At 40.9% G+C, this 27,793-nt stretch overlaps 1 protein-coding gene across 1 annotated transcript in view; it reads left to right on the top strand.

Annotated features, from left to right (window-relative positions):
- The window catches only part of LOC122814469 (zinc finger protein 845-like), a 781,911-nt gene that overhangs the window by 585,948 nt on the left and 168,170 nt on the right, over nucleotides 1-27,793 (top strand). The window contains exons 10-11 of the mRNA XM_044087049.1: nucleotides 3,931-4,026; nucleotides 6,544-6,777. Of these exons, the coding sequence (XP_043942984.1) occupies nucleotides 3,931-4,026; nucleotides 6,544-6,777 (330 nt within the window). The remainder of the gene's footprint in view (nucleotides 1-3,930; nucleotides 4,027-6,543; nucleotides 6,778-27,793) is intronic.

Below are 27,793 nucleotides of genomic sequence, written 5' to 3' on the forward strand. Positions count from 1 at the left end.
TCTGCCGTCCATGAAAAGCATATCAGATCCTTTACATTCTGCGGTGTTACATCAAGAAACTTGTGGACAGCTGATGAACTGCGTTTTTGAGATCCGTGAAAAATGTTTTCTGTTAAGGCATTAGTGGCTTGATTAGTAATGGCAGGAGATGTAGTGGCACTGAGAATTGTCTGCCTTAAGTAAGAGTTGCTAGAAAAGTAGAATTGAATCAATGCCTGCTGAAAATTTCAACAGAATGATTGCCAGTTTGATAAATGAAGATGGAGTAATCTGGATAGATGTGAGATGTCTACAATGAAAAATCATGAAGCTTTTTTTCTTGTTCTGTATGTTCTTTGTTTTTGTGTTGTATTGTAGTTTTAATTTTTGTAGAGTTGTATTGTAGTTTTAATTTTTGTAGACAGCCCTTCCTCTCATGATGTTGTATACACAACACACCACTACAAAAAGGGAATTGGGGACTTGGGTTAATAACTCTCTCTCTTTTGACCATCATGTGACAACGGTTATCAGGAAATTCTTTTATGTAGCACAGCTAATTGTCATAGGAATATCATCATAGGATCCCTGGATCATAGGAAATTACAAGGCTGTCGAACTGAAGGTCATTTTAAGCCTAGCCGTTTCATCTCAATGTAATACTATAAAAGATGTTAGTCAATACCCAAGATTGCATTTAATGATGACTGCCCATGTCCAGGAGGGTTGTGGGCTCTATCCCCAGTAAGAATTTATGGTGCCCCATCCACTCATCCGTGTTCCTCTTGAACAGTGTCATAGAGGTGCTCTGTTTCACATGAATTGGTAACCTGTTGCAAGGACATGGCAGTCGCCTTGAGATAAATCTTTCTCTCCAGCATGTCCTGTTTAAGTCACAGGCCATATTTAGGTCCCTAGAACTGGAAGCCCTAGTCCCATTTGATTTACAGATATGCAGCAAGTTCATTAGGTTTGGGTCTTGGATTGTTCTTAGGGGGAGACATGTCTGGCCTACAGAAGTCTATATGATACGGAGTATAGTGACAGGGACTTTAGTCACTCTGTGTAAAGCATATGTTGGAGCCCCTTGATCTTCTTTGTTAGAAAACTCTGAGGTCGCTCTACTTGTTGTAGGTGCTTAGTACGCTACATGTCAAATAGGCCTCAATTATGGGCCGGATAAGTGCAGAGTATATGGGGGGGTTATGACTTCTTTTGCTTTCGAGGAGATGCCTTTACTAATCAAGTGTGCCACGTACAAAGCTTTCTTTACTACAGCAGGCACATGGTGGTCGAAGTTCAGGTCACAGTCAACATGTGATCCTAGGTCCCTTACCACTTCATAGGCACTTAGGGTATTGTTGATTTGATAGTGTGAGGGGACATTGCTTGTGCTGAAGGGAATGATGACACATTTCTTTGCATTCAGTTTGAGACTTGAGATCATGACTAGTACACCAGTCTTTGGTCTGCGTGAGACCCTCCTGGAGTATACTGACATCATTTGGGGATTCATACCAAACAGTAGAGAGCCCAGCACTGACCCCAGTGGTACCCCACTGGTAACAGGTCTGCTGGTTGATGTGGAGTCACCCACTTTGATAGTGTCTGTCCGGTTTGTGAGCCAGTTGGCAACCCATCTTACAACTTAGGAGTTTACATTCAGTTTGCTAAGTTTATTACTAATTCCTGAATGTGAGATTGTGTCAAAAGCCTTTGTTAGGTCGAGGTATGCTGTGTGCACTGATTTACCCTCATCAATGGGCTTGGTCACATTTTCAAAGAAATCCACCAAATTGGGTAGGATCCAGGGTTTGGAGGTCACCTGTGTCTTTATTTATGAGGTCCATAATGATATGTTTCATAGCCTTACACATGAGACTGGTCAGGCTTACGGGTCTGTAATTCCTTGGGTTTGTTGGTAGGCCACATCTGTGGAGGGGAGTATCTTGCTGTTGTCCATTCAACAGGAACAAAGCCTGTGGTTAGGCTGTGATTGAAAGGGGTACTTAGTGGTGATGCTAGTTCATGTTTTAGCCTGTTTAGAAGGCAGCTTTGGATGTCGTCTAGTCCCATAGTGGCTGTATTTTTTGGCTTGGATAAGACTTTGAGAACCTGTTTTTCAGATATATAGGGTGTGGGAGTTTCGGGGAAGGTTTGTTGTAAGTTAGGCAGGGAAAAGGGAGTGAAATTTTCACCAAACCTATCTGCTAGCAGGTTTGCTGTCTCTGTGGGGTCAATGTGTGTGATACCATTGGTCACTAGTTCTGCACATGCTTGGGTCCTACCCTTTAGGTTACATACATAAGCTGTAAAAGGCCTTATGGCTATCCTTGGCAGTACTTACTAGGTTTCTTTCAAAGGAGCCCTTGGAGGAATTGACAAGTTGTCTTATTTGTCTGTTGAGTCTGAGTAGGGTGCTTGTCCATTGTTGAGGCCTTGCCTTTGTATTCTTGGACAGCAACATTTTGCATCTATTGTAAAGTTTGTTGATGCTGGATGTCCACCATGGCAGCTTGTTTTTACTTTGGACTCTGGCTATGATTCTTTTTGGGACAACTGAGTTTTATACACTTATGCAAGTGATTTGTACACAGCTTTAGTATAAGCTTCGGCATAGTTACCACTTCCAGCTTGGGGTGGGGCTTGGAATAAATTTATACCTTCACCTAGGAGGGTATAGTTTGACTTGAAGTTTTTTAGTCTGATTTCATCCTTTGTGAGTTCTCGTGTTAGTGCCAGCTTGAAGGTGACTGATTTGTGGTCAGTTTTAACTAACGTGGGTCTGACACTTGCAGCAGTACTTCTGCTTTACATGTTGTTGAGGACCAGATCCAGAATGTTTGTTCCCGTTGTTGGGGTATGGACAATTTGTTCCAGGACATTTGAATTAACAAAGTAAAGGAACGTTTGTGCTAGCAAGTTAGGGCTAGAGTATGGTTCCCAGTTGATGGTGGGATAATTGAAATCCCCCATAATCCGTGTGTTCAGTAAAATTTAGATTGTCTCCAGTTTTGTCAAGTAGGCTTCATGGTTGTCATTACCCATGGAGAGGGATCTATAACTGGCTATGACTCAAATGGTGGTGTCACCCACTGTGACCTGGAGTAACTCCATGGAGTTGTTCAGTCTAACTAGACAGAAGGTGAATTTATCTATAATATAGATTGAAACACTGCCTTCTTTGGTTTTCACATGCTCATTTTGCGGTTTAAGGGTGTGGAAGGCATTGTAGCCTTTCAAGTCCAGGGTACTTTCTGAGGCCTTGAGCCAGGTTTCTTTGACTACACAGACATCTACATCTTCTAGTGCTAGGAATGTTGCTTTTGGTTTAAGCTCTAGCATTTAGCAGCATGACCCATATTTTGTTTTGATTGGTTAATTTCACATTGGTAACGTTGTTTTTGAGACCTTGCCTAAAAAAGGTACTATGGGAGAGGCAAGAGCCTTTGCCTGTAGCAGAAAGCCTAGAGTTGCTAAAATCTAAAGAGGCAACCTTTCCCTTATACATGGCCTTGATCAGACTAGTTATTGAGTACACTGCCCCCTGCAGGCTGTAGCTCACTAAAATAGCAAGTAATAAGAAAATCCCTAAAGGTTCTAAAAAGTCCCCAAAGATTCCTAATCAAAAAGATCACAGACCTAAAGTCCCGGAGCCATAAAGAGAGACTAATCTCAGGCTTCATTCCTTCACTGACTTTTAATTTACGTTTAAATGATGTGTTCATGATACAGTATGTAATGTAGTTCATAAAGTACAGAGCGCTTTGGTTTGCCTGTCATTGCATAGTGGTTGTTAAAGTGTATGACAGTGTGTGAAAGTCTGTCCATCTGGTTCTTTTTTTCTAAACAAAGGTAGTACGTAGAGTAACTGATTTTTGAGTTTTGTTTCCCCAAGCATTGTAATGTGACTGTTTTTGCATACTTTTACACTTATTTTTAAATCCACAGGACATGTCAAAATCAGCCTTATCATCCCTGGAGCTCAAAGTTCATGATCTTAAAAATATGCAAGTCCAGAATGAGAAGAAACAGATTGGCCTGCATGTAAGTAAATTAACATTGATTTGTGCTAGATGTGTTGAATGCATCGGTCAGTAGCACAGACCCAGGAATGTCTGCTGTGCCCTGTAGACCTGACATAAAAGTGATTTGGTGACATTCATATCAGCTTTGCAACAGCCAATGAGTTAAGTGGTACAAAACAGTATCCCCTTACTGCTTACATTTTTGAAGAATATTTTAATAAACTATTAAAATACAGCCCAAACAAGTTTAGACTATCCTAAAAATCTTGTCACCTTAGAGATAGCATGGGGTGCATCCATAAATTTTAATGTATGCATCATCAAACATGCATGATGCCGCAGGCATTAAAATTTATGAATGCACATCTTCCTTATGCTGATGCAACAGGGGGTTGTTGTGTCTTTCAACTTTTCCCGTTTAGGGGTCGCCACAGCGGAACTCCAGTATGCTAATGATTGGCAGTAGATTTTTACGTGCCAAGTTGCCAGCTCTGAAGCACAACCTTCAACGAAGATACGCCCATTCACGCATGTCTCCACACAGGCTCTAGCTGAGAATCGAACAGGGCAACATCTTACTGTGAGGCGACAACACTACCGCAGCACCACCACCGCAGAGATGCAACAGGGGGCTAAAGTTCATTATTTACACTCCATTGTTTGAATGTATGGAAATGGAAAGTGCCAGTTTTAAAGTTTTTTTCAGAATGCTAAAAAGTCGAAACCTTTAGCAGATGGGGAGAAACACTTGTTTGTCAGTTTATGCACCACGTATTGTGATGCACAGGTCATTTTATGTTCATTGTCAAATCACTTTACATTTTTTTTATATAGCATGTACAAAAGAGTGCCAGTGAGAGTGAAAGGGAAAGTCTGCAAGAGGGTAGTGAGACCAGCTATGTTATAAGGGTTGGAGACAGTGGCGTTGACAAAAAGGCAGGAGTCAGAGCTGGACATGGCAGAGTTAAAGATGTTAAGATTTGCACTGGGTGGACAGGATTAGGAATAAGTATATTAGAGGGCCAGCCCAAGTTGGAAGGTTTGGAGGCAAAACCAGAGAGGTGAGATTACTTTGGCTTGGACATGTGCTGAGGAGGGATGCAGACTATATTGGGAAAAAGATGCTAAGGATGAAGCTGCCAGGTAACAGGAAAAGAGGAAGGCCTGAGATAAGGTTTATGGATGTGGTGAGAGAGGACATGCAGGTGGTTGGTGTGACAGAGCAAGATGCAGAGGAGAGGAAGAAATAGACACAGATGATCCGCTGTGGCGACCCCTAGCGGGAACAGCCGAAAGAAGAAGATAGCATTTACAGTTTCCTAGTTATAAGTAAGACATGATTTGGCTCATCCATAATTTGCTATCCTATTGTTTGGATAATAATGAAGAATCCTAAGGAATCATGAAATTATATTGTTCATATGTCACTCAGCATCTCAGAGACAGTATTTAACCCATCCTTTTTTTAAAACCTAACTCATTTGTGCTAATGTGACTTTAGTGACAGTCATAAACTGACTCATTTAAATAGTGTTAGTCTTCAAGCACATTAAAGCCATTTGAAATTTAAAACCATTACTTTACCCAAAAGTATTTTTTATTTTCTTGCCTTCCCACATTCATAGGTTCTTGCCTGATTGGCACCTAGCTGGTGCATTGGTTCAGCAGTTGCAGGAGCCTGGCATCTGTGAGCTAGAAGAGAATACTTCAGCCAATTTGTTGCTGCCTGGCTCAAAGAATGCATGATGTTGTTAAAAACCAGAAAACATTATATAGACTAGTACATATCAAGAATGTTGGAAATATCACTGTCGACTATTAAGTTAATAAAAGTGATCTGAATGAACAGAATTACTTTTAACCCATCTTCATGATGTAAAAGCGATGAAGCCCTGACTACTGTCCTGGTGGCCAGTGTTTTCATCTGTGGCACTGGTGTCCAGGGGGCCAGATGGAGGTGGATAAGCCTGAAAGCTCACTCAGTATCTGAGGAGTGAGGGTGTAAGGACTGCAGCACTGACCACACATTGTTGTGGCTGGGTATACTGCCCACAGACAGAATCTATTTTGGCCAGTGTTGTGCAAGGCAGGGGCAGCCTGCTCAGATGTGTAAAACAGGAGGTATGTGAAGAAACGAGCATGCGTCTTATGCCTGGCTAGGCAGCTGTAATGGGTCTGCATGCAGTCAGAGAATAACCTTCTTCGTCTTTTCACATTGTCTTCCTCTCCTCCCTCCTTCACCTACCTTAATGTCTGCAATTAACATTACACAGACTACTGCCATTTTCTGAGGTCGTCTTTGTATGGGGGTATGTATTCCCCACTTCTCCAGAAAGGGCACTGTCCTGGGCTGGGTGCCCATGTATCTGGCATCATTACTGTTGGGCTTAATCTCGATTCCAGCCCTAGGTCAATAGTGTTACCAGTAGGCTGACCTTTCATCATTCTGTTATATAAGAAAAATGCCTGAATAAAACTGATAATGAAAAGTCGAGCCCTTTAACGTTTTTTTTTTTGAATACTTATTTTTCCCTAGGAGCATGCTTGCAGTTTGATACAACACATTACACAAGAGTTTGCAAAACTGCACCAGTTTCTCATTGACAAGGAACAAAAACTAATCCAACAGCTTAAGAATGAAGAAGAGAAGATTCAGAAAGCGATAGAAGAAAGTCTTAAATGCGTTAAAAACAGTGTGATGTCTACTGAAGTAACTATCACTGACGATAATTTGGAGCTCATAAAAGAGGAGCCTGTTGATTTTTTTACAGTAAGTTTGCATTTTATTTATTTATTTTGTCTTGCATGACTTTAGTTTTGGAAGATAACCTGGCCAGGTTGCATGTGACATGAAGATAACTTACCGACAGTCTAAATTATGTAAAGTTAAATTATTCACTTTTTACATTTTTTGCTTGTGTGAGTGGGTTAAAAATTTTAGTAGATAAACTAAATTTTCTCTGATTTTATATATGTAAATTCTAAGAGGTGATTTAAATATTGTGCATCACTTCAATTCCTCAGATGTATTTATTTTTTGTTTTCTTGGTGCAGATGTACATTTGTTAAGGTTTTATTAAATAAAACAAATTACCTTATCAGTCACAGTGCAACTCATTATAATATATAAATTGAGATCTGAAGTGAAAGAATTTTGAAACCTGCTTTAACAGTTTTCATGATGGCCCAGCAACACAAGCCACTGTGTTCAGGTTGAAGCCCCCTTTGGAGGGGTGGGTTCAAATTCCCACATATGACAAACAAGTTTCCAGTGATTAAAAAAAAAAAAAAAGCCTATTCTAGAGACTTAAAACTGTACTACCACAACAACAATACCAAATGGCATGATAGATACCTATCCCAATGTATCCCTCATTTCTGTAATTGGATAATCTTACCTATCAAGCAAAGTACTTTTATAGCAACCTTTAATACCTGTCTGGATAACGGGATGGGTGATAAAATTGTCATTGTTGATAAGTTGAAAACATTTACTAATTGGAAGACATTGTCAGTCTCCAGGCCGCTAAGAACCTATAAAGAGCAAAAAAAAAAAAAAAAAAAACCTTCATGAATATCTACTTGGGTGCCTGAACAGTAGCTTTAGGAAATGTGCTTCTCTGCGGTTACAATGTATAGCATAGTACATTTCTGAAATGAGATTCTTCCCTAAGAAGCCCATTTCAAATATCTTGATTTTGATCTTCAAGCTTTGATAAAATTTACTTTCAAACTATTTAATTTCAGGACAACAATCAGACATGGATTCACATTGGGAAGATAAATAAATAAAAGCAAAAATGAATAGCAACAGTATTATACAAAGCAAAATCTGCATTTACAGGGCTAACATAGTAATGGCATTCAGTACCTTCTATGTGAACTGTGTAAAACCGATAAGCATGTAGTATTGTTGTATGGAGTTCTCATCTCTAAGTTCCATGTAAACCCTTGTAAAGAATTGTCATGGAGATGATCAGTAATGATATAGTAAACCTCCAGACACTGGACCCAACCTAGTTTGTTCATCAAGGGCAGATTGTGCTTACTGAGTGGACTTCTTTGATAAGGTCACCAAAGCAATGGGTGGGGTCAAAATGGTTCACCTACTTTGACCTGGTCAAGGCATTTGATACAATACCACACGCGGGTGTTGTTGACAAACTGAAGAGATTGGGTACAAACTTGTATGTCACCCGGTGGATAGCCAATTGGCTCACAGACAGGACCCAGGAAGTTAGAATTAGTGAGTCCACCTCTACAAAGAGGCCAATCACAAGTGGAGTCCCTCAGGGATCAGTCCTTGGACCACTGCTTTTTTGCATTTACTTCTCTGAAGTCAGGGCCAATGTCAGTGGTCTCTGGCTGACTACATTTTCACATGATTGCAAACTAGGAGCTGTCATTGAATCCCATACTGACGCAAATGTTCTCCAGTAGGGGCTGACACAGACAAACAACTGGTGTCAGAGCCATTGACTAAAACTAAATGCCAAAAAGTACATAATATTATCCTTTGGGAAGTCTTCCACCCCTGGTAACTATCATATTGACAACACACCCCTTACAGTTGACCCAGTAGTCAGGGGCTTAGAGACACACACAGATAGTAATCTAGCCTTTGACCATCACATGTCTATAGTAGTGAGGAAATCACTCTATGTTGAGCAACTTATAAACAAAGGTATGGCATATAAGTCCAAGGAAATCATTGTTCCACTGTAGTCAGCATTCATCATACCTATCATTGTGTACAAGTCCCACTTTGGTATGTACCTAACCAGGCTTATCCAACAATTAGAACACCCACAGAGGTTCCTCACTAAAACAATACATGGCTTAAGTAAAATGTCCTAGGCAGACCATTTCAAGGCTCTATCCCTGTATTCTGTCTCTTACAGGCTTTTAAGGGAAGATCTATGCCTGACATACAGGGCATTATCATACCCCACTCTGATGGACTTCTTGCGTATCTGCAAAACAAACAGCACCAGAATTACCCATTGTAAAGACTTAAATATTGCCTGTGATATAAATAGGACCTGCTGGAGAGATAGGTATGTATCCCAGAGATTACCCCGCATCTGGAACAGGATCCCCATGCATGTGAAGCAGAGTTCCTCCCTAACCCAATTCAAGTGCAACCTGGACAGTTGGATGTCGTACAGGAAATTCATCCCTGGTTTGGCACCTCTGTCTCTAATAGACACAGGCAACCTGTAAATGGTTCATCTCCCAGGTCCTAACTTGTAAATGTTTCATCTCCCAAGCCCCTGCTTACACTTATCGAGGGTATCAGAACTTGTCAGACATTTGGGATGGGTGGCTAGGCTTAAATAGGCCCTTGTGGTGATTAGCCTTGTAAACACCTATGAACTATGAACCTATGTCTTGTGGTATCCTACTGCTAGAAACATTTGTTTATTCTTCAAGAATTTACATGAGACCACATTCTGATTTTTACAGGTAAGATAGAGGTGCTCAGCTTGATCTGTAAGGCACTTTCTGGTCCAGTTATACTTGAAAGGCTATGCCTAGAGTACAGGTCTTGATATCCGCACTAGAATGGGGACCCTAATTAGACTGCCATTATCAAAACCAATTACACAAAAAAATGTGTTAGTGAAAATATACATTAAAGCAAGTAAAACATGTTAACTTGGCAAAAGAGGTGTACAGAATGTGAAAGAAGTACCAGACACATTACGGCATCTGTAGTGGAACAGATTAAAGTAGAACAACAGAGAGGTAGGTTTATAGAATCTGCTTTTATATCCAACTCCCTGTGTAGCTCCCCATTCTGGCACCCCTTTATCTCAAAGTTAAGGACAAAAAAAACACACACACTGTACCAAATGGCTTGTACTGCTATAATACCAACCATTAAGTACTTTGTCTGTTACTACGAGTACAGTGTCTACCAGCACTGCACTACTGCTGATTGTACCCCCTAACAACTCATACCTGGAACAGCAAGCACCTTCACCTCATCCTAGCTGTCTGTTACCACAAGTACAGTATCTACCAGCACTGCACTACTGCTGATTGTACCCCCTAACACCTTGTACCTGGAACAGCAAGTACCTTAACCTCATCCTAGCTGTCTGTTACCACAACAAGTACAGTATCTACCAGCACTGCACTACTGCTGATTGTACCCCCTAACACCTTGTACCTGGAACAGCAAGCACCTTCACCTCATCCTAGCTGTCTGTTACCACAAGTACAGTATCTACCAGCACTGCACTACTGCTGATTGTACCCCCTAACACCTTGTACCTGGAAGAGCAAGCACCTTCACCTCATCCTAGCTGTCTGTTACCACAAGTACAGTATCTACCAGCACTGCACTACTGCTGATTGTACCCCCTAACACCTTGTACCTGGAACAGCAAGCACCTTCACCTCATCCTAGCTGTCCCTCTGATTTACTGGTACATCGTAGCTGTCCCTCTGATTTACTGGTACATCGTAGCTGTCCCTCTGATTTACTGGTATATAGGCATTTATCTTCACTGACTTCATTTCTGCTGTGCATTACATGTATCTGTAATGTCCTTTGTGTCTGTAGGTTGCTTTCATTTCATTCAGTTTTGCTACCATATCAGAGGAAACGAATGATAATCCCTTTGTGTCTGTCGGCTTGATCTGTTGCTGGGATTTCATTTTCTCTTATTGGAAAGTCCTGCCACTCTTAATCCTATCAAAGCACTTGAAACTTTCCCAGTCTACCTTAGCCCTACTTTTACCCATACTGCTGTGCATTTAAGGGCCAATCTCCAGATATCTTAGCTGTCCACTAAAGTCAGTTGCACAGTGAGAGATCCTCAAGTTATTAGTGATTCCTTAAGTATTATTATTTTTAGCAATTAATCACTTCCTAGTCTTCAGGTTTATAAAAAATGCAGTGTACATATCTGCAGTTCTGTATTCAGACCATTTCTTTTCTTTGTGTGTGTGTGTGTGTGTGTGTGTGTGTGTGTGTGTGTAATTCTGCTCTAGTTTAGCTCTGAAACATGGTTAGGTTGTCCTTTCATTCTGATATTGACAAAATTTTGTGTGGCCATTGGTTTATCAATTGGTATGTATAGTTTAGATTATACTACAGTATTAGGTAGGGAAAGAAGCAGGACACCCAGTCCTCTGGAAACTGCATGCATTGGCCTAACAATCCCACCCAGGATTAGCACACTAGGTGTAATGCTTTTAAACCTTCCACCTTAAAAGAGAGGAAGAAGCATTTGAAGATGTAGAAATTCTGGCATTCCCCTACTGTCAAGTCCTTTTACTGGGCTCCTCTTCCACCACTAGGGCTCATTCCCTGAGCAACTGAAGTGGAAGTTATCTATTTAGACAGATTAAACTTCACCTTTAAGTGCTTGAGCCCAGTCACCTTACAGATTTGTAAAGCAGTAACAATAAACCAGTTTCATAGAAATAGATGATCAGTGCTCCTTAACAGCACTAATAACACATTTGTTGCTAGAGGAAAAATGCTATACTACATGAAACATTCAAAGCATAAAAACTTTTAATTAGAAAAATCAGGCCGAAGTAGTCAGCAAAAGTAGTCATCCAGTAGCTAGATCAAATAGCTATGCTTTTAATCCCTGCTTGAAGCCAGAAAGTGAAAGGGCCCTGCAGCCAGCCAGTATGCAGGTTCCATGACATACCTGCTAACCTTAAGTGCAAGAAATCTGGACAATGCTAAAGTTAATTGGGGGGGGGGGGACAAAAGCCAAATATCAGGGACATTTTAAAATATTGTGTTTACACATTTAGAAAGTTGCTAGAATAATTGTTTTTGTGTTATGCATTTTTTGATGGATATGAAGTCTGAAATTCAAATGCATGTCATGATTTAGTGACTTCAGTCATTAGTGATTTGCCAGAAAACCAGAAGTTTTATGAAGAACAGACCAAAAACATGAGGCAAAAATCTGGACATTCTGCAAAAATTTGTACAGTTGAGGGGTATGTTCAATGTAAGCAGAACCTGATGGATAAAGGTCCAGCAGCCAGAGAATGCAGAAACTGAAAGACCCTGTGTACCAGAGCACGAAGCTCTGCCAGGCCTGTTGCAGGAAATGAGGATGACTTGTAGATATGGTGGACATAGACCATGAAGGGCTAAATAGACTAGAACAAGGACCTTACGAATGATCCATTGCTTGATTGGTAGCTCCACAATAGAATGTGATTCCATTCCTGTTATTATGAAATTAAAGTTTGCTTAGGGTTCTGTTACTGCTAAAATTACTTCAGTTCAGGTCATATTGCTTACAGAAACTGCTCCTCCCAAATCCAGTCAGTAGAAAGGTGTAGCCCCATTGAACAGAACCTACCACGTGCTGTTAATGTTTCCTTTGTTGTATGAGCTCAAGCTTCATACCCCATCCCCTCATCTTTGGCATCTACTTTAATCCAGTTGAACTATAAAAGGCTCTGGTAGGCACTTTTAGAGTACAGTAGCTGTATTTCCAGGTGTCTTCCTCACAAACATTAGGACTCAGAAGAATATTTTCTGATCTGAGCCCTGATCCTTCTTCAGCTGGATTCCAGGCCATCATTTGACCTATTATTGACATGTTTGGCCCTTTTGGGGTTAAGTACCCTTTTAACATTAATGGCTGCATTGCCAGCTTTGCCACCATCAGCTAATGACCTTTGCACCTTCTGAGCAGGTACTTACTCTGAAATTAGGGAGTGATCACTAGGACCATCTTTCTGCTTTTATTTTTAAGAGGACCATATTCCTTCTCATCTCAGTTAGGGGGAAGTGTCCCATTCCTGGAGTTGGTGTTTTGATGTCAACTCCACTGACCTCAACTGGCTATTATTTACTGGCTTTATCTTGGGGAGAGGGGAGGGCAGTATCAGCATGCTAGTCTAGATGCTGACATTAACCTTGTCCAGTTCTCATACCAATGGTGCAGGCTTTCCTGCATACATGCTCTCCTTTAATTCACTCTGTGACCAAGGAACTTTGTTTGCTGCTACTGCCATCCTCCCACCTGTAGGCCAGGACACAGAGATTGGGTAATTGCCTTAAAGGTGTATTTGTTGTCTTAAACCCTCGATACCTTCCCAGAGGTCTGGTAGGCAGTACTGAGTGCAAGAGAAAGCACTTCTCTCTCCTAGTGAGGTTCCCACCCTTAGCATTGATTATGACCAGGTGGATGATTCTAATGACCTACCTGATGACCCCAAAGTTCAGGAAGATGTTGAAGTCATCTGATTCAAACAAAATGGCCTCAGGACACCTCTTTTGAGTAGGAATACCTCCATGTTGTGGTCTTGTGGACCCTGAATTGTCATCTTTGGTGACCTATCTGGCTGAAAAAGTTGTTTACTCTGTCATTAAAAATGCATAGAAGAGCCCCAACAAGGAGAATTTTTTGAACAGGCAGTACAAAATTCTCTCCCCTCTTAAGAACTGCCCTATTGGGTCACAGAAACCACTGATTTTTTTTAAATCACCGTAGTTGTCCCAGCTGTTCTTAAATTGGTCCATAAAACTCAAGCCATCACTCTTCTAGTAAGGAGTTGCATATGAAAGACAGACCATGGAAGCGTGTGTTTTTTTTCATCCTAAATCTGTTTGAGGGCAATAAACTATGCGGTACATGATGAGGGCCTGGAGGGTGTTATAAATGGAAGGATGTCAGATTCTGAATTGAAAACCAAGTTGCAGTCCCAGATGTTAACCTTTAGATTGATGACTTACTAGACTGTGCACTTAGCTGACAAATGATGCAGAGAGGGAACAAAGCATGAGACGTTGATACCTTGCTTTACCTGATTTTGATGAAAACAGAATTTGGTTTCACAAATGCCCTGTTTGATGGAACCTTACTGTTTAGACCAACAATAAAAGCCAGTCTAGAGAAGTCTAGAGAAGCAGGAGAGTGAAGGCAAGTACATTCCCTTTAGCTGAGATGAAAGTCCAGGCTCCTCCGCATCCATTTTCTTGGAATCAGCAGAACCTGCATCAGAATGGTTTCAGTTACTCCCAACAGAATAGCTTTACTTGTCCCGGCAAGTTCTGCAGTGGACCCATAAAATCCCAGACTGTGTGAGCTTTTAAAAGGAGGTTTTCATCTATACAGATATGAATGGCATGGTCCTTCTTTGGAAGGACAGCAGTTGTCTCTCAGGCCTTGCTTGGCAACTTCACTCTACAGGCAGTTTGGGGCCCATCCATTCCCCTATCTGTCTGTATGGCAACCCATCACATGTAATAGTATCCATTGACTTTTCTATTTCCTTTATATCTGACCTCAAGCCACAGTCTATTCCCATCTCCCTCAAGGTGGCGGGGCCTAGATGGCTAACTGAGAGCAGTGTGAATTTTGAGAGCTCCATAAACTAGTATAATAATATAGGAAAATTGTATTATTTTCAAGTTTAAAACATCAGAAGTCTATACATAAACTACTAAACTACATAAATATCAATTTTGGCGTTTATGTACAAAAATGTTCCTGTCAAGTAACTTGGAGATGTATTGAGTCACTGAATATGAACAACTCAAGGAATTCTCACCCAGATGCTGCTTAGAAAGAAAAAAAGAACTGCAATTGATGACATCTACCGTACAGGAACTATCTTTGAAGATGGATGGCTTTAAAAATGACTTGGAAAACCTCAAATTAAATTCTCAAAAACAAGGAACTATTACAACAACACCATACAAAAATAACAAATATAGAGACTTCTCTAAATGACATTGAAGGGAGACTCAAAGAGGAAGAATTCCAAAAAATAATTTCTCCTTAAACAGAATACATGGCTGCTTAACAAAATAGATGACTTAGAAAACAGGGAAAGGAGAAACAAAATAAGGATCTTTGGTCTGCCTGAAAACACTGAAGGAGAAGACCCGGATTCCTGAATTTTTAGACTTGAAAGAGGGACTTTCATTTGAAATTGAAAGAGCGCATAGAGCACTGAGGAAACCTGCTTCTAACTCAACAAATACTCCACCTAGATCCATAGTTATAAAATTTCTTTCATTTCTGGACAAGGAACTAATATTAAAATGTGCTTGGAGAAAATCACCCTTGAAATACAGTCAAAGCCTGATAAGGTTTGACAATGATTATTCTTCTAGATTACTAGAACAAAGGAAAAAAGTCTGGCCAATAATAAAACCGTTGAACCAAAACAACATTGAAGCACAGCTGGCCTTTCCAGCCAAGATAAAAACACTTTTTGCCAATGAGAAGAAAACCTTTAATGACTTTGAAGAAGCAACTGTATTCAGCAAAAACAACAACATAGTGTATTGTCCCAGAAGAAATGGAATAGATGGCCCCTACTCTTAAAAAAAAATAAAACAAACAAATCCTTGGACTGATGCTAGAAAGCAGAAACAAAAAAACTGATTCCAAGATAGCTGTCCCAAAAAAATAACTCTTACAACTACATCTCTCAAAGTATCAACTGATATGGTACCTCACTTGTCATCTGTTTTTATTTAAAAAAGGAGGGTTTCTTAAACAACTGAGAAACAGTAATGATTTATTCCGAATGTTCAGAGTCCAGTAATTCTTCACAAACAAAGGTAGGTCAAGATGGGTTACTATTTACATTATATATATATATATATATATATATATATATATATATATATATATATATATATATACATACAAACATAGAAGTTTCTATTCCCCTACTTGATCTCAATGAATACTTATCTTGTTCATTTTTCATTGATTTTGCTTATAATAATCTAAGTAATTAATTAACTAATACAACAAGGTACCATTCATCAGATTTCAGACTCAAATGCAACAAATTAACATCATATATAATAGCCATAACAGTAGAGTGTGTTAAAAAAATGCTGTCATGGAGACAAATGCCTTCTTCAGTTAAAGTATGATTTAGAAATGTCATGTATATCCTGGTTAAATAATAGTAGCAAGCTCTTAGTAAAAATTTCATTATTATTCTCTCTAAATATAGTTAATATCAATTAAGGCAGGTATCACAGCTACGATTGCTGTTTGATCAATCCTGATATGGTGTGCATGGCTGCAGCTAGGTCTGGCAGCTAGTACAAATGTCATTATTATTCTGTCTAAACATAGTTAATATCAATGATGGCAGGTATCATCGCTTCGAATGCTGTTTGATCAATCCTGATATGATGTGCATGGATGCAGCCGTGTCTGGCAGCTAGTACAAATGTCATTATTATTCTGTCTAAACATAGTTAATATCAATTATGGCAGGTATCATAGCTTCAAGTGCTGTTTGATTTAAGCCTGACATGGTGTGTGTGTGAATGAAGCCATATCTAGCAGCTAGTACAAATTTCATTATTCTGTCTAAATATAGCTAATATCAATTATGGCAGGTATCACAGCTACGAGTGCTGTTTGATCAATCCTGATATGGTGTGCATGGATGCAGCTGTGTCTGGCAGCTAGTACAAATGTCATTGTTATTCTGTCTAAACATAGTTAATATCAATTGTGGCAGGTATCATAGCTTCAAGTGATGTTTGATTAAGTCTGACATGGTGTGTGTGGATGCAGCTGTGTCTGGCAGCTGTTGTAAGTTGCTGTTTTCGTCTCTGGGAAGCTGTAGGTTGTGGTTTGTGATCGAGGTTTACTGATGTTTGTGTATTAGGAGGAGACATTTGGTGCTTTAGGGGGTGGATAAAACTGATTTGGGATATTTTGGAAGAGAATAGTTTGTTTATATATCTGCTGAGTGAAAGGTGGGAAGGCTGGAAGAATGTGTTATCTGTTGTTGTGGCGACTTGTTGGGAGTTTTTTTTTTTTTTTGATCTGTTTGCTCTTCGTTCTTTTCCTGGCTGCTGCCTTGTTGAAAGCGAGGGGATTTAGGCTTGAAGTTGCAGTGAAGTGAAGCTTTGCTACAGGTGCATCATGAGTCTCTGGTATGCAGTACACAGACACACTAACAGAAACAGATGCTCCGAGGTTGCTATGGTAATGGAGACAGAGTGACAATAATGCTTAAAGGCTTCAAGGAGCCTCCGAGATGATTCTCGGCAATGAAGTTTTTGGTTTAAAAAAAAATAATATATATATATATATATAAAAATAATAAAAGGGCTGTTTTAAACCACATGTACACATATTGTTGGTCTCCCAACACTTAGTTTAGCTCATTAAGTTGATTCTTGATTAAAAAATAAAAGCACATTTTTATATTTAAAATGTATTTTGGTCCAGACACATTAAAGACTTGCATAAAAGTGGAAGTCTGAGTTATTGTGAAAGACTAAGAGCACTTGGTCTTGTGCAGTGCCCTTTGCAGTGGTCTGGGAGGTAAGCTTGCTCGGACGTTTTGCACATATGGGGATAGCTGATTCTAGGGGTGTTTGGGGTTGCCAGGAAGTGCTAGAGAGTCATCAGATTTCCTTCGTGGAAATATCGGTGGGAATGGAAGTTGTGTTGAGTGGTTCACTGGCAGAGTGGCCACTGCATGGAACAGGCTGGTAAAATGGACAGGACAAATATTGGTTTGGATATTTTAAGAACAGCCTGGAAACACACGACATGAACTAGTGAATGGTATTCTGGCAAAACTGGATGGGCATTGTTGCCTTTGCTTGAAGTACTGATATGTGTGTATATAAGGATGGGAAATATACTTATAACAAATAAGAAACTAGAAGGGTCTCATAATTTAAAGTCTATGGACTATATAAACATGCTTGGAAGGAGCTAATAATAAGAAAAAGCATTACAGCTTGTGGTCTCAGCAACAGCCAAAAAAAAAAAAAAAAAAACCACACAAACAATAGTTATGTAATGTATGATTTTAGTAAATTTAGACATAAAATATATAATGATCATATAAGACGAAGCAATCTGCTGAATTTAGATATTAAAGACAGGATTTAATAACACGGACTTGTGTATAATAACACTACTGTCTTAACTTGTCATAAATGACTAACACTACATTGAACATCAAGGGGAAGCATGATGGTTTTCTTATATAAGTAAATATGCATAACAAGTCATGCAATTGCTTTAACTTGAGTTGCAGTTTTTGTAACCCATCTTGACCATATACAGTACTTAAGAGGTTACCAAGGTAACTAATGCTTTATACATGACATCAAACTGACAAAGTTGTTCAAGAGAAACAATAGGTTCATAGGTAGGTACTAGGCAATCTGCCCAAAGGCATTTATAAGCCCAGCCGGAATGTGTTGGCTTTCGCCACCCCCTTAGATTAGTTCCTTGTGCTTCTGTCCAGCAGAGCCACTGAAGTGATTGCTGGGGTAAACTTTTTGTTTCCCAACCACTCGTCAAGGTTTCTCTTGAAGAGTGTTGAGAGGAGCTCTGCCTAATATAGATTGGAATCTTGTTCCAAAGCATGGGAAGTCTCTGGGACAGGAATCTGTCCCTCCAGCACGTCCTATTTATTGTTGTAGTGAGGTTTAGATCCTTAGAGCATGTGGCTCGAGGGGATTTGGTTTTCTTTAGGTGGAGCATGTCCATCAATTCTGGGTTGGACATGGCCTTATATGTCAGGCAGAGATCACCTCTGAGTAGGCAGTATGCAACCGAGTACAGCTGGAGTTTCTTCAGTCGAGCTGCATAAGGCATCTGTTTCAGGCCAGTGGTCCTCTTGGTGTGGTACTTCTGTGGTCTTTCCAGTTGTTGCAGGTGTCTTGTAAGGTACATCCCAAATGGGGCGTTGTACTCTATGATAGGTCTGATGAGTGATGCGTAGAGGGGCACAATGATCTCTCTTGATCTGGATGCAAACCCTTTTTTGATTAGGTGGGCCACATAGAAGGATTTTCTAACCACTTTGGCAATGTGATTATCAAAGGAGAGATCACTATCTACTTGGGTCCAAAGATCCCTTATTACGCCTTCCGTATTTAGGGGGCTGCCACCTATGTGGTAGTTTGTGGGTACTTTGTTTTTTCCAAAGGGGATGACTATGCACTTTTTGGCATTTAGCTTGAGGCCATGGTTTTGACACCAGATAGCTGTCTCAGTGAGACTCTCTTGGAGGATGTCTGTGTCAGCTGGAGAGTCAGTTATAGCCCCTAGTTTGCAGTCATCTGCGAACTTGGTCAACCATAGTCCTCCTGTGATTGCCTGTACCTCTGAAAAGCATATGCCGAACAGGAGGGGTCCTAGGACTGAGCTCTGGGGAATACCACTTGTAACCGGTTTATAGTCCAACCTAGCTCCTGCAACTCTTACCATGTGGGTTCTGTCCATGAGCCAGTTGGCAACCCATCTCGTGACGTAGGGGTTTATGTTCAGGCTGGTGAGCTTGTCTGTGATACCAGAATGGAAAATAGTGTCAAAGGCCTTTGCAAGGTCTAGGTAGGCAGTGTGGACCACCTTTCCCTCATCTATAGCCTTGGTAACTGTCTCAAAGAAGTCCACCAGGTTTAGGAGGCATGATCTGCCCTTAACAAAGCCAGACTGGGTAGGGTCCAGTGTTTGGAGGTTCCCAATGACTCTGTTGATGAGATCCATGATGATGCGCTCCATAGCCTTGCAGACCAAGCTAGTCAGGCTTATAGGAAGATATCCCCAGGGTCACCTTTGTGGAGCGGAATAACCATTGCTGTGTGCCATTCTATGGGCACGTAGCCTGTGGAGAAGCTGAGTTTGAACAGTGTGTTTAGGTGAGGGGTTAGTTCATCTTTGAGCTCGTGTAGGATGCAGCCTGGGATTCCATCCGGTCCCATTGATGCTGTGTTTTTGGCTTTGGAGAGGGCTGTTTTACCCTGAGTGTCTGTGATTTTAGGGGCACTACATTCTTCTAGTATGGTTATGTGCCCTTTTGAGGGTGAGAGGGGGGTGAAGTTTGCACTGAACCTGTCTGCCAGGATGTTGGTGATATCGGTCGGTTCAGTGTATTTTGTTCCATTCTGCACGAACACCGAGCAGATTTGAGAATTGCCACACAGATTCTTGACATAGCTAAAGAATGCCTTGTGATTATCTTTGGAGTCCTTGTCAATTTTTCTTTCGAAGCTAGCCTTGGAGGATTTTATGAGGGATCATAGTTTCTTGCTGATACTGATCAGGGATGTCTTGTCTTCTTCTGATTTTACTCTCTTCTGTACTAGTTTCCTCCTTCTATTGTACAGCTTGTTTATGGCAGGGGTCCACCAGAGTGGTTTCCTTTTCTTGGAGGAGTGATTCTTGGTTTTGCTTGGCATAGCACAATCCATGCATTCTTGTAGGTGCCTGTAGAGTGCATTAGTAAAGGATTTTGCACCTTGGGCAGCATTATCCTTTAGCATGGGGGATTTGAAACTTTCCACCTCTGTCTTAAGTAACATGAAGTTTGCTTTTGAAAAGTTTTTCACGGTGGTTTCTTTGACCCGGGTTGGGGACGGAATGTGGATATCCAGAGTGATTAGTTTATGGTCAGATCTAGCCAGCAAGGGGTTGACCTCCAGTGTGGAACACCAGTCGCCCATGTTGGTGATGACCATGTCCAATATGTTGTCACCTCTGGTGGGGGGGTGTTGACCAGTTGATCCAGGGCGTTTGAGTTTATAAATTCTAGGAAATGTTGGGCAAGGGAGTTAGTACTTAGTAGTTCTCCCAGTTAATGTTTGGGTAATTGAAATCACCCAATATCAGGGTGTTTGATAGGACCTTTATGTTTCCCAGTGTTTCCAGAAATGTGGAATGGGGGTCCTGGGACAGGGTCTATATTACAACACCGAACGTTCAAAATTTTGAGTGTTCTAATATCGACCTGTTTTCAGCTAACATTGAAAATATCAAAGAAACAGAAAACCAAATTTTTTCCTAGCGAAAGAATTTGGTTGTCCATTTCTATTGCTTCAGTATTTTCAGCGCTGTGGTGGAAAGTTACGGGTCGGGTTCAGGTAAGTGTGCGATTGTGTGGACGTGAGGGTTAGGGCGCGGGTGAGGTGACTGTGCGATAGTGATGGACCTTAGAGTTTGGGTTAAGGTAAGTGGATAGTTAGTGGTGTATGTATAGTTTAGTGTAGGGTTAGGTGTAAGAGTTTAGGTGTATGTGTGTGGATTGCTGTTTGTTGGGTGTGCTTGTGTTGTGTGTATGTGTTTTGGAACAGCAAATTTTTTCCATACGAAAAAATTTGCTGTTCTGTATGTTCCATGTTTTAAATTTTCGATTCATAAGGTTTGATATTAGACCACTCAAAATTTTGAACATTCAGTGTTCTAATATAGACCCCGTGGGACATGGTGGGTGATCTGTAGCAAGCTACAATTTGAATTGCAGTTTTGCCCATTGTTAGTTGCACGTGGATGATCTCTGAAGCATCGTGCTGCGCTACTAACCTGGAGGTGTGGGTATCCTTGATGACTATGGATACGCCCCCGTCTTTTGTATTTTGGTCCAGGTTTTGTGGCCGAAATGTATGGTATGAGTTGTAGCCTGGTAGTGCTGGGGTGCTCTCTGAAGCCTTAAACCAGGTTTCTGTTACTACGCATATATCTATTTTCTCCATGAGTGCCTCGAGTGTGTGCATTTTGAGGTTTAGACTTCTGGCATTGAGTAGCATTACCCTCAGTTTTTTGTTGCTTGTGCTATTTACGGTGGTGAGTTTGTCTTTTGAGCCTTGCCTAAAAAAGGCACTATGGGGGTGGCAAGAGCCTTGGCCAGTATTTGAAAGCCTAAAGGTGACAGGTGCAAGCTGTATCTAGTGAAGCAGCGTGGCTTGTCGAGCATGTCATCCCAGGCTGACAGACACTGGATCCCCTTTGAATGACACCAGAAGCTTAGCCAATTGTTGAAATTGATCATTTTTTCTTTATGCCGTGGGTATCATTCTTGGTGAGGGCAGATGCTACTCAGGGTCATACCGGCCTGGGCTACGTGATCAGAGAGCTCACCATCTCTCTTCATGTCATCCAGGGAGGTACAGCTCAGGTCATTCACACCAACATGGAAAATGACAGAGTCGTATTTGCACTTGTTCTGGAGTGACCTGAGTGCTTGTGTTATGTGGTGGATCCTGGCACCTGACAGGCAGCTAACAGTAACCTTCTCCTTGTTCAGCCTAGTGAGTGGGACGTCAGTGTGCCTGACTATAGAGTCACCTATTACTGGTGTGTTGGGTATGTTATTTTGCCTTGAGGGCTGTGATTGCATGGCACACTGGTTTTGTGAAGTGTGTGTTTCATGGTTTGTGTTGGGGGGTGGAGGTTGCTTGGATGTTTACTTTGGAGGTCTCTGTTGCTTTTGCAAATTTTTATTTAGAGCCTTTGAGTATGTTTTTATGTATTTATGTGTGTTTTTTGCCGGTGCTGGTTTCATAGGTCTATGTGAGGGTGGTGGTGTGATGCAAGTAATTCCCTTCGCCTCTTGACTCTCTGGTCCAGTCTTAGGTTGAGAGAGCTTAGCCTCCAGTTTGGCTGTATAATTGCGTCTCTCGCATGTATTAGTGTTTGGTGGTAGGAGGAGAGGGTTATCTGTGTACATCAGGCAGTTGTAACATTGCCTCAAAATGCCCAGATTCACCAGTTGGACCGGAGAGTACACCTGAAACTTCCCTTTGGACATGCCTGGATAGGTACAGTGAGCTGTTTTACTGATTTGGCTGGTAAGGTCGAATAGAAAGCCCTGTCCTTCTCTACAGTATGGGGGGGGGTCTAGTGCTAAGGTTTATTAGTGCTTGCTATGAGTTTTGAGCAAGTGCCGGGCTGAGAAGTGAATGGTTTGAGTGCTTAAGTTGAAAGTTTGTCTAGTTCCAAGGGAAAAACTGAAGAGTAGACTTTGTGGCGCCGGGAATAGTTATACCCTGGCTAACCAGAGCTGCCCGGTGCCCAAAACCACGCTAATGCAAGTTTTATAGCAGGGAAATGAAAAAGATAGAAATTACCAATAAACTACTAATTTCTGGGCTGAAACCGCTCCTTCAGGAACAGATAGCTGCTCAAAGCTCCTCTCTCACAGGTGAACAGAGAAATTTCCTTCTATCCAAGTAAGATATGGGCAAACATAGAAACTTGTAACACAACCCTGAATTCAGCAGTAACCTGAAAACTGGACTATACTAGCTTAGAAAGGTGGGAAAACAAGTATTTTTTTTATGTATCTGCTTTATTTACTGAAAAAAGGGTAATGCTTGACTGTATAGCCTAAAACAGTTAAGCATGTAATTTAAACACAAAAACGACTTTGTTAAAGTGCAGGCAGTAAAATAAGTACAATATGTAGCTGAAACAAGCTTTTTAAATAACAGAAACTCTAAAAAAAATTGGCATTTTAGGTAGAATTAGCTAAAGGCAGCAAGAAAATGCAGAAGAATGATACTTAATCACTCCAAAGTCTCTCTTTTGACTCTCTGCTGCTGTAGAACTCTACAGGGCACCAGGCAGGGGCTTGCTGAGCTGTATACAAGCACAAAACCTTGCAAATGTGGGTTTTATAGCAGGGAAATGAAAGAGAGAGAAATTAGCCCAAAATGGCCAATAAACTACTAAGTTCTGGGCTGAAACCACTCCTCCAGGGACAGATAGGCTGCTCAAAGCTCCTCTCTCTCACAGGTTAACAGAGAAACTTCCTTCTATCCAAGTAAGGTGTGTGCAAACACAGAAACTTGTAACACAGCCCTGAATTCAGCACTAACCTGAAAACTGGACTATACTAGCGTAGAAAGGCAGGAAAACAAGTATATATATATATATATATATATATATATATATATATATATATATATAATTTTTTTTTTCAATAAATAAAGCAGATACAATCAAAAAAGCACTTTAAATGCACAGAAATGGCTGTTTTACTGCCTGAACTTGAAATGCCACAGAATGTAACAATCCTATTCTGAACAAATAGTACTGAACTGACAATAGACACTCAGTTTAATAACATGGGTTTGTGTATAATAACACTACTGTTTTAACTTGTCTTAATGACATACACTATACTGAACATCAAGGGGAAGCATGATGATTTTCTTATAAAAGCAAATGTGCATAACAAGTCATATAATTGCTTAAACTTGAATTGTGGTTTTGTAACACATCTTGACCATACATAATACTTAAGCTGTTACCAAGGTAACTAATATTTTATACATGACATCAAACTGACTAAGTTGTTCAAGGGAAACAGTAGAGGCCTGAACTAGGAATTTCACAGAATGTAACAGTCACATTCTGAACAAATAGTATTAAATTGACAATAATCACTCAGTTTAACCTTTGCTGATTATACAAAATAGAATGTTGCCATTTAAATCTAAAAACTTTCAGTATATGCCATAAAGTGGCAATTTATAAATATGGAAAGGGAATTTGTAATCATTGATCACAATAAGTGAATTTTTTGTTTTTAACCTATAATTTCACTCATTTTATAATAAGAAATGACATATATGAAAATCCTTATGTGTAGGAAGTGGGGGGAAGAGAGATGCACTGATGATTAAAATGCACTAACTTTCGTCAATGTTCACATAAAACAAACTTGATGCTTTAAATAAGTTAGCAACAAAGTGATTACTTAAATATTGGAAAACAATGAAATATAACTTCTGATATATCCAGTAAAATACATTGTATTATAAACATTAGGTGTAAATATTATTGCCATCTATTTATATTAATACGTTTTGAAAGACTTCATCAATAAGGGTGAATATGTTAAATAACTGTGTGCTATAATCTTTTACTGGAGGTTTTATATATATGATATGTCCTACTTTACTATGATTGAATTGTTTGTCATCTAGCTTTCATGTAAATATTAATTGCTTATACAATAAGTATTGTATTAGAATCCTGTCTAATCTACAATAGTATTATATCTGTTCAAAATAATATAAATATTGCTTATTCCTATTACAAATATTCTCCATATGATAATTCAGTTTAAGGAGCTCAGATGTTCTGGATTGTCAAGTAGTGATAATATAGATTCATAGGTTGATACTAGGCTATCTGCCCTAGGGCATTTATAAGCCTAGCCAGAGTGTGTTTGGCTTTCGCCACCCTTTTAGATTAGTTGACACTGCCTCTGTATAGTAGGTCACAGAAGATAGCCCTTTTAAGGTTAGTTTACTGTGCCTCTGTCTAGTAGGGACACAGAAGAGATCCCAGGGGTAAACCTACGATCTCCCATCCACTCGTCAAGATTTCTCTTGAAGAGGGTCAATGAGGGGCTCTGCCTAACATGGATTGGGATTTTGTTCTGGTGTGAGTGGAGCCTCTGGGATATGAATCTGTCCCTCCAGCATGTCCTATTTATTTCTGTGCTGAGGTTTAAGTCCCTGGAGCGTGTAGCTCTTAGGGATTTGGATTTCCTGAGGTGGAGCATGTCCATTAATTCTGGTTTGGACATGGCTTTATACGTCAGGCACAGATCGCCTCTGAGTAGGCGGTAAGCAGCTGAGTAGAGCTGGAGTTTCTTTATAGGTTCATAGGTTTATACTAGGCTATCTGCCCTAAGGCATTTATAAGCCTAGCCCAAAGTTATGTGGCTTACGCCACCCCTTATGTTAGAAATAATGTGCCCATTAGTTTGTTGTGCCTCTGTCCAGCAGTGACACAGAGGTGATTCCTGGGGTAAACCTACGATCTCACATCCACCGGTCAAGATTTCTCTTGAACAGAGCCAGCGAGGTGCTCTGCCTCACATGGACCGGGATTTTATTCCACAGCATGGGGAGTCTCTGGGTGATAAATCTATCCCTCCAGCATGTCCTATTTATATCCGTGCTAAGGTTTAAGTCACTTGCTCTAGTGGTTCTGGTGAATTTGGATTTTTTGAGGTGGAGCATGTCCATTAATTCCGGGTTGGTCATGGCCTTGTATGTCAGGCACAGGTCGCCTCTGAGCAGACGGTATGCAACTGAATAGAGTTGGAGTTTCTTCAGTTTGGCAGTATATGACAGGTTTTGGAGTCCCTTTATCCTTTTGGTGAGGAACTTTTGGGGTCTCTCCAATTGCTGCAGGTGTCGGGTGAGATGCATCCCGAATGGGGCATTGTACTCGATCATTGGTCTGATAAGTGAAGAGTACAGGGGAACAATGACCTCACTTGATCTGGATGTGAATCCCTTCATGATCAGATGGGCAATGTAGAAGGTCTTTCGAACCACTTTAGCAATGTGAGTGTCAAACGAGGGGCCACTGTCAACCTGGGTACCCAGGTCCCTGATAACCTCTTCTGTGCTTAGTGGGTTGCCACCTGTATGGTAGCTTGGGGTTACCTTGTTTTTCCCGAAGGGTATGACTATACACTTTTTTGCGTTAACTTCAGGCCATGGCTCTGGCACCAGCTATCAGTTTCCGTGAGACCCCTCTGAAGGATGTCTGTGTCCGATGTACTATCCACTATGGCACCCAGTTTGCAGTCATCCGCAAACTTTGTCAGCCATAGTCCTCCTATGTTTGCCTGTACTTGAGAAGTAGATGCCGAACAATAGGGGCCAAGGACTGAGCCCTGTGGGACACCACTTGTAACCGGCTTGGAGTCTGACATGGCTCCAGCAACTCTAACCCTGTGGGTTCTGTCCTTTAGCCAGTTTGCAACCCATCTTGTGATGTATGGGTTTACATTTAAGCTGGTAAGTTTCTCTATGATACCCGTGTGGGGTATTGTGTCGAAATCTTTTGCAAGGTCAAGGTAGGCTGTATGGACTGCCTTTCCCTCATCAGTGGCCTTGGTAACTGTTTCGAAGAAGTCAACCAAGTTCAAAAGGCAAGATCTGCCCTTGACAAAGCCAAACTGGGTTGGGTCCAAGGTCTGCAAGTCCCCTATGTCCTTGTTTATGAGTTCCATTATGATCCTCTCCATAGCTTTGCAGACCAGGCTTGTTAAGCTTATGGGGCGGTAATTACCAGGATCCGTAGAGGCACCGCCTTTGTGGAGTGGGACCACAGCTGCCGTACGCCACTCCTTGGGCACATATTCTGTGGTAAGGCTAAGATTAAACAGCTGCCTTATGTGCGAGTTTAGTTCTTCATTGAGTTCATGTAGCACACAGCCGGGGACACCATCCGGTCCCATTGATGCTGTGTTTTTAGCTTTAGAGAGAGCAGCTTTCACCTGCGCATTTGAGATGTCTGGGAGGCTACACTCTGTTGGGATAGTTATCTCTCCTTTTGGGGGCGACAGGTTGGTGAAGTTTGCGCTGAACCTGTCTGCCAGAATGTTGGCAATGTCTGTGGGTTCAGTGATTTTTGTATCATTTTGGACTAATTCTGAGCATATCTGGGAGTTTCCACCCAGGTTTCTGACATAGCTGAAGAAGGCCTTATGATTGTCTTTTGAATCAATGGCAATTTTTTTCTCAAAGTTGGCCTTGGATGATTTTATGAGGAACTGCGTAGGGCATCTGTTTGAGTCCCTTGATCCTCTTGGTGAGGTACTTTTGGGGTCTTTCTAGTTGCTGCAGGTGTCTGGTAAGGTACATCCCAAATGGGGCATTGTATTCAATTATGGGCGTGATGAGTAGAGGGGCACAATGACCTCTCTTGATCTAGATGTAAACCCTTTCGTGATAAGGTGGGCTATATAGAAGGTCTTTCTAACCATTTTGGCAACGTGATTGTCAAAGAAGAGATTGCTATCTGCTTGGGTCCCCAAATCCCTAATTACTTCTTCCGTACTTAATGGATTACCACCTATGTGGTAATTTGTGGGCACTTTGTTTTTCCCAAAGGGGATGGCTATGCACTTTTTGGCATTTAGCTTTAGGCCATGGCTCTGGCACCAGTTATCCGTCTCTGTGAGACCCTTTTGGAGGATGCTTGTGTCAGTCGGTGAGTCGATTATGGCTCCCAGTTTGCAGTCATCTGCGA

This window comes from Protopterus annectens, chromosome 10.part0 (assembly GCF_019279795.1).
Source record: "Protopterus annectens isolate FY-2018-M chromosome 10.part0, PAN1.0, whole genome shotgun sequence".
NCBI lineage: Eukaryota > Metazoa > Chordata > Ceratodontiformes > Protopteridae > Protopterus > Protopterus annectens.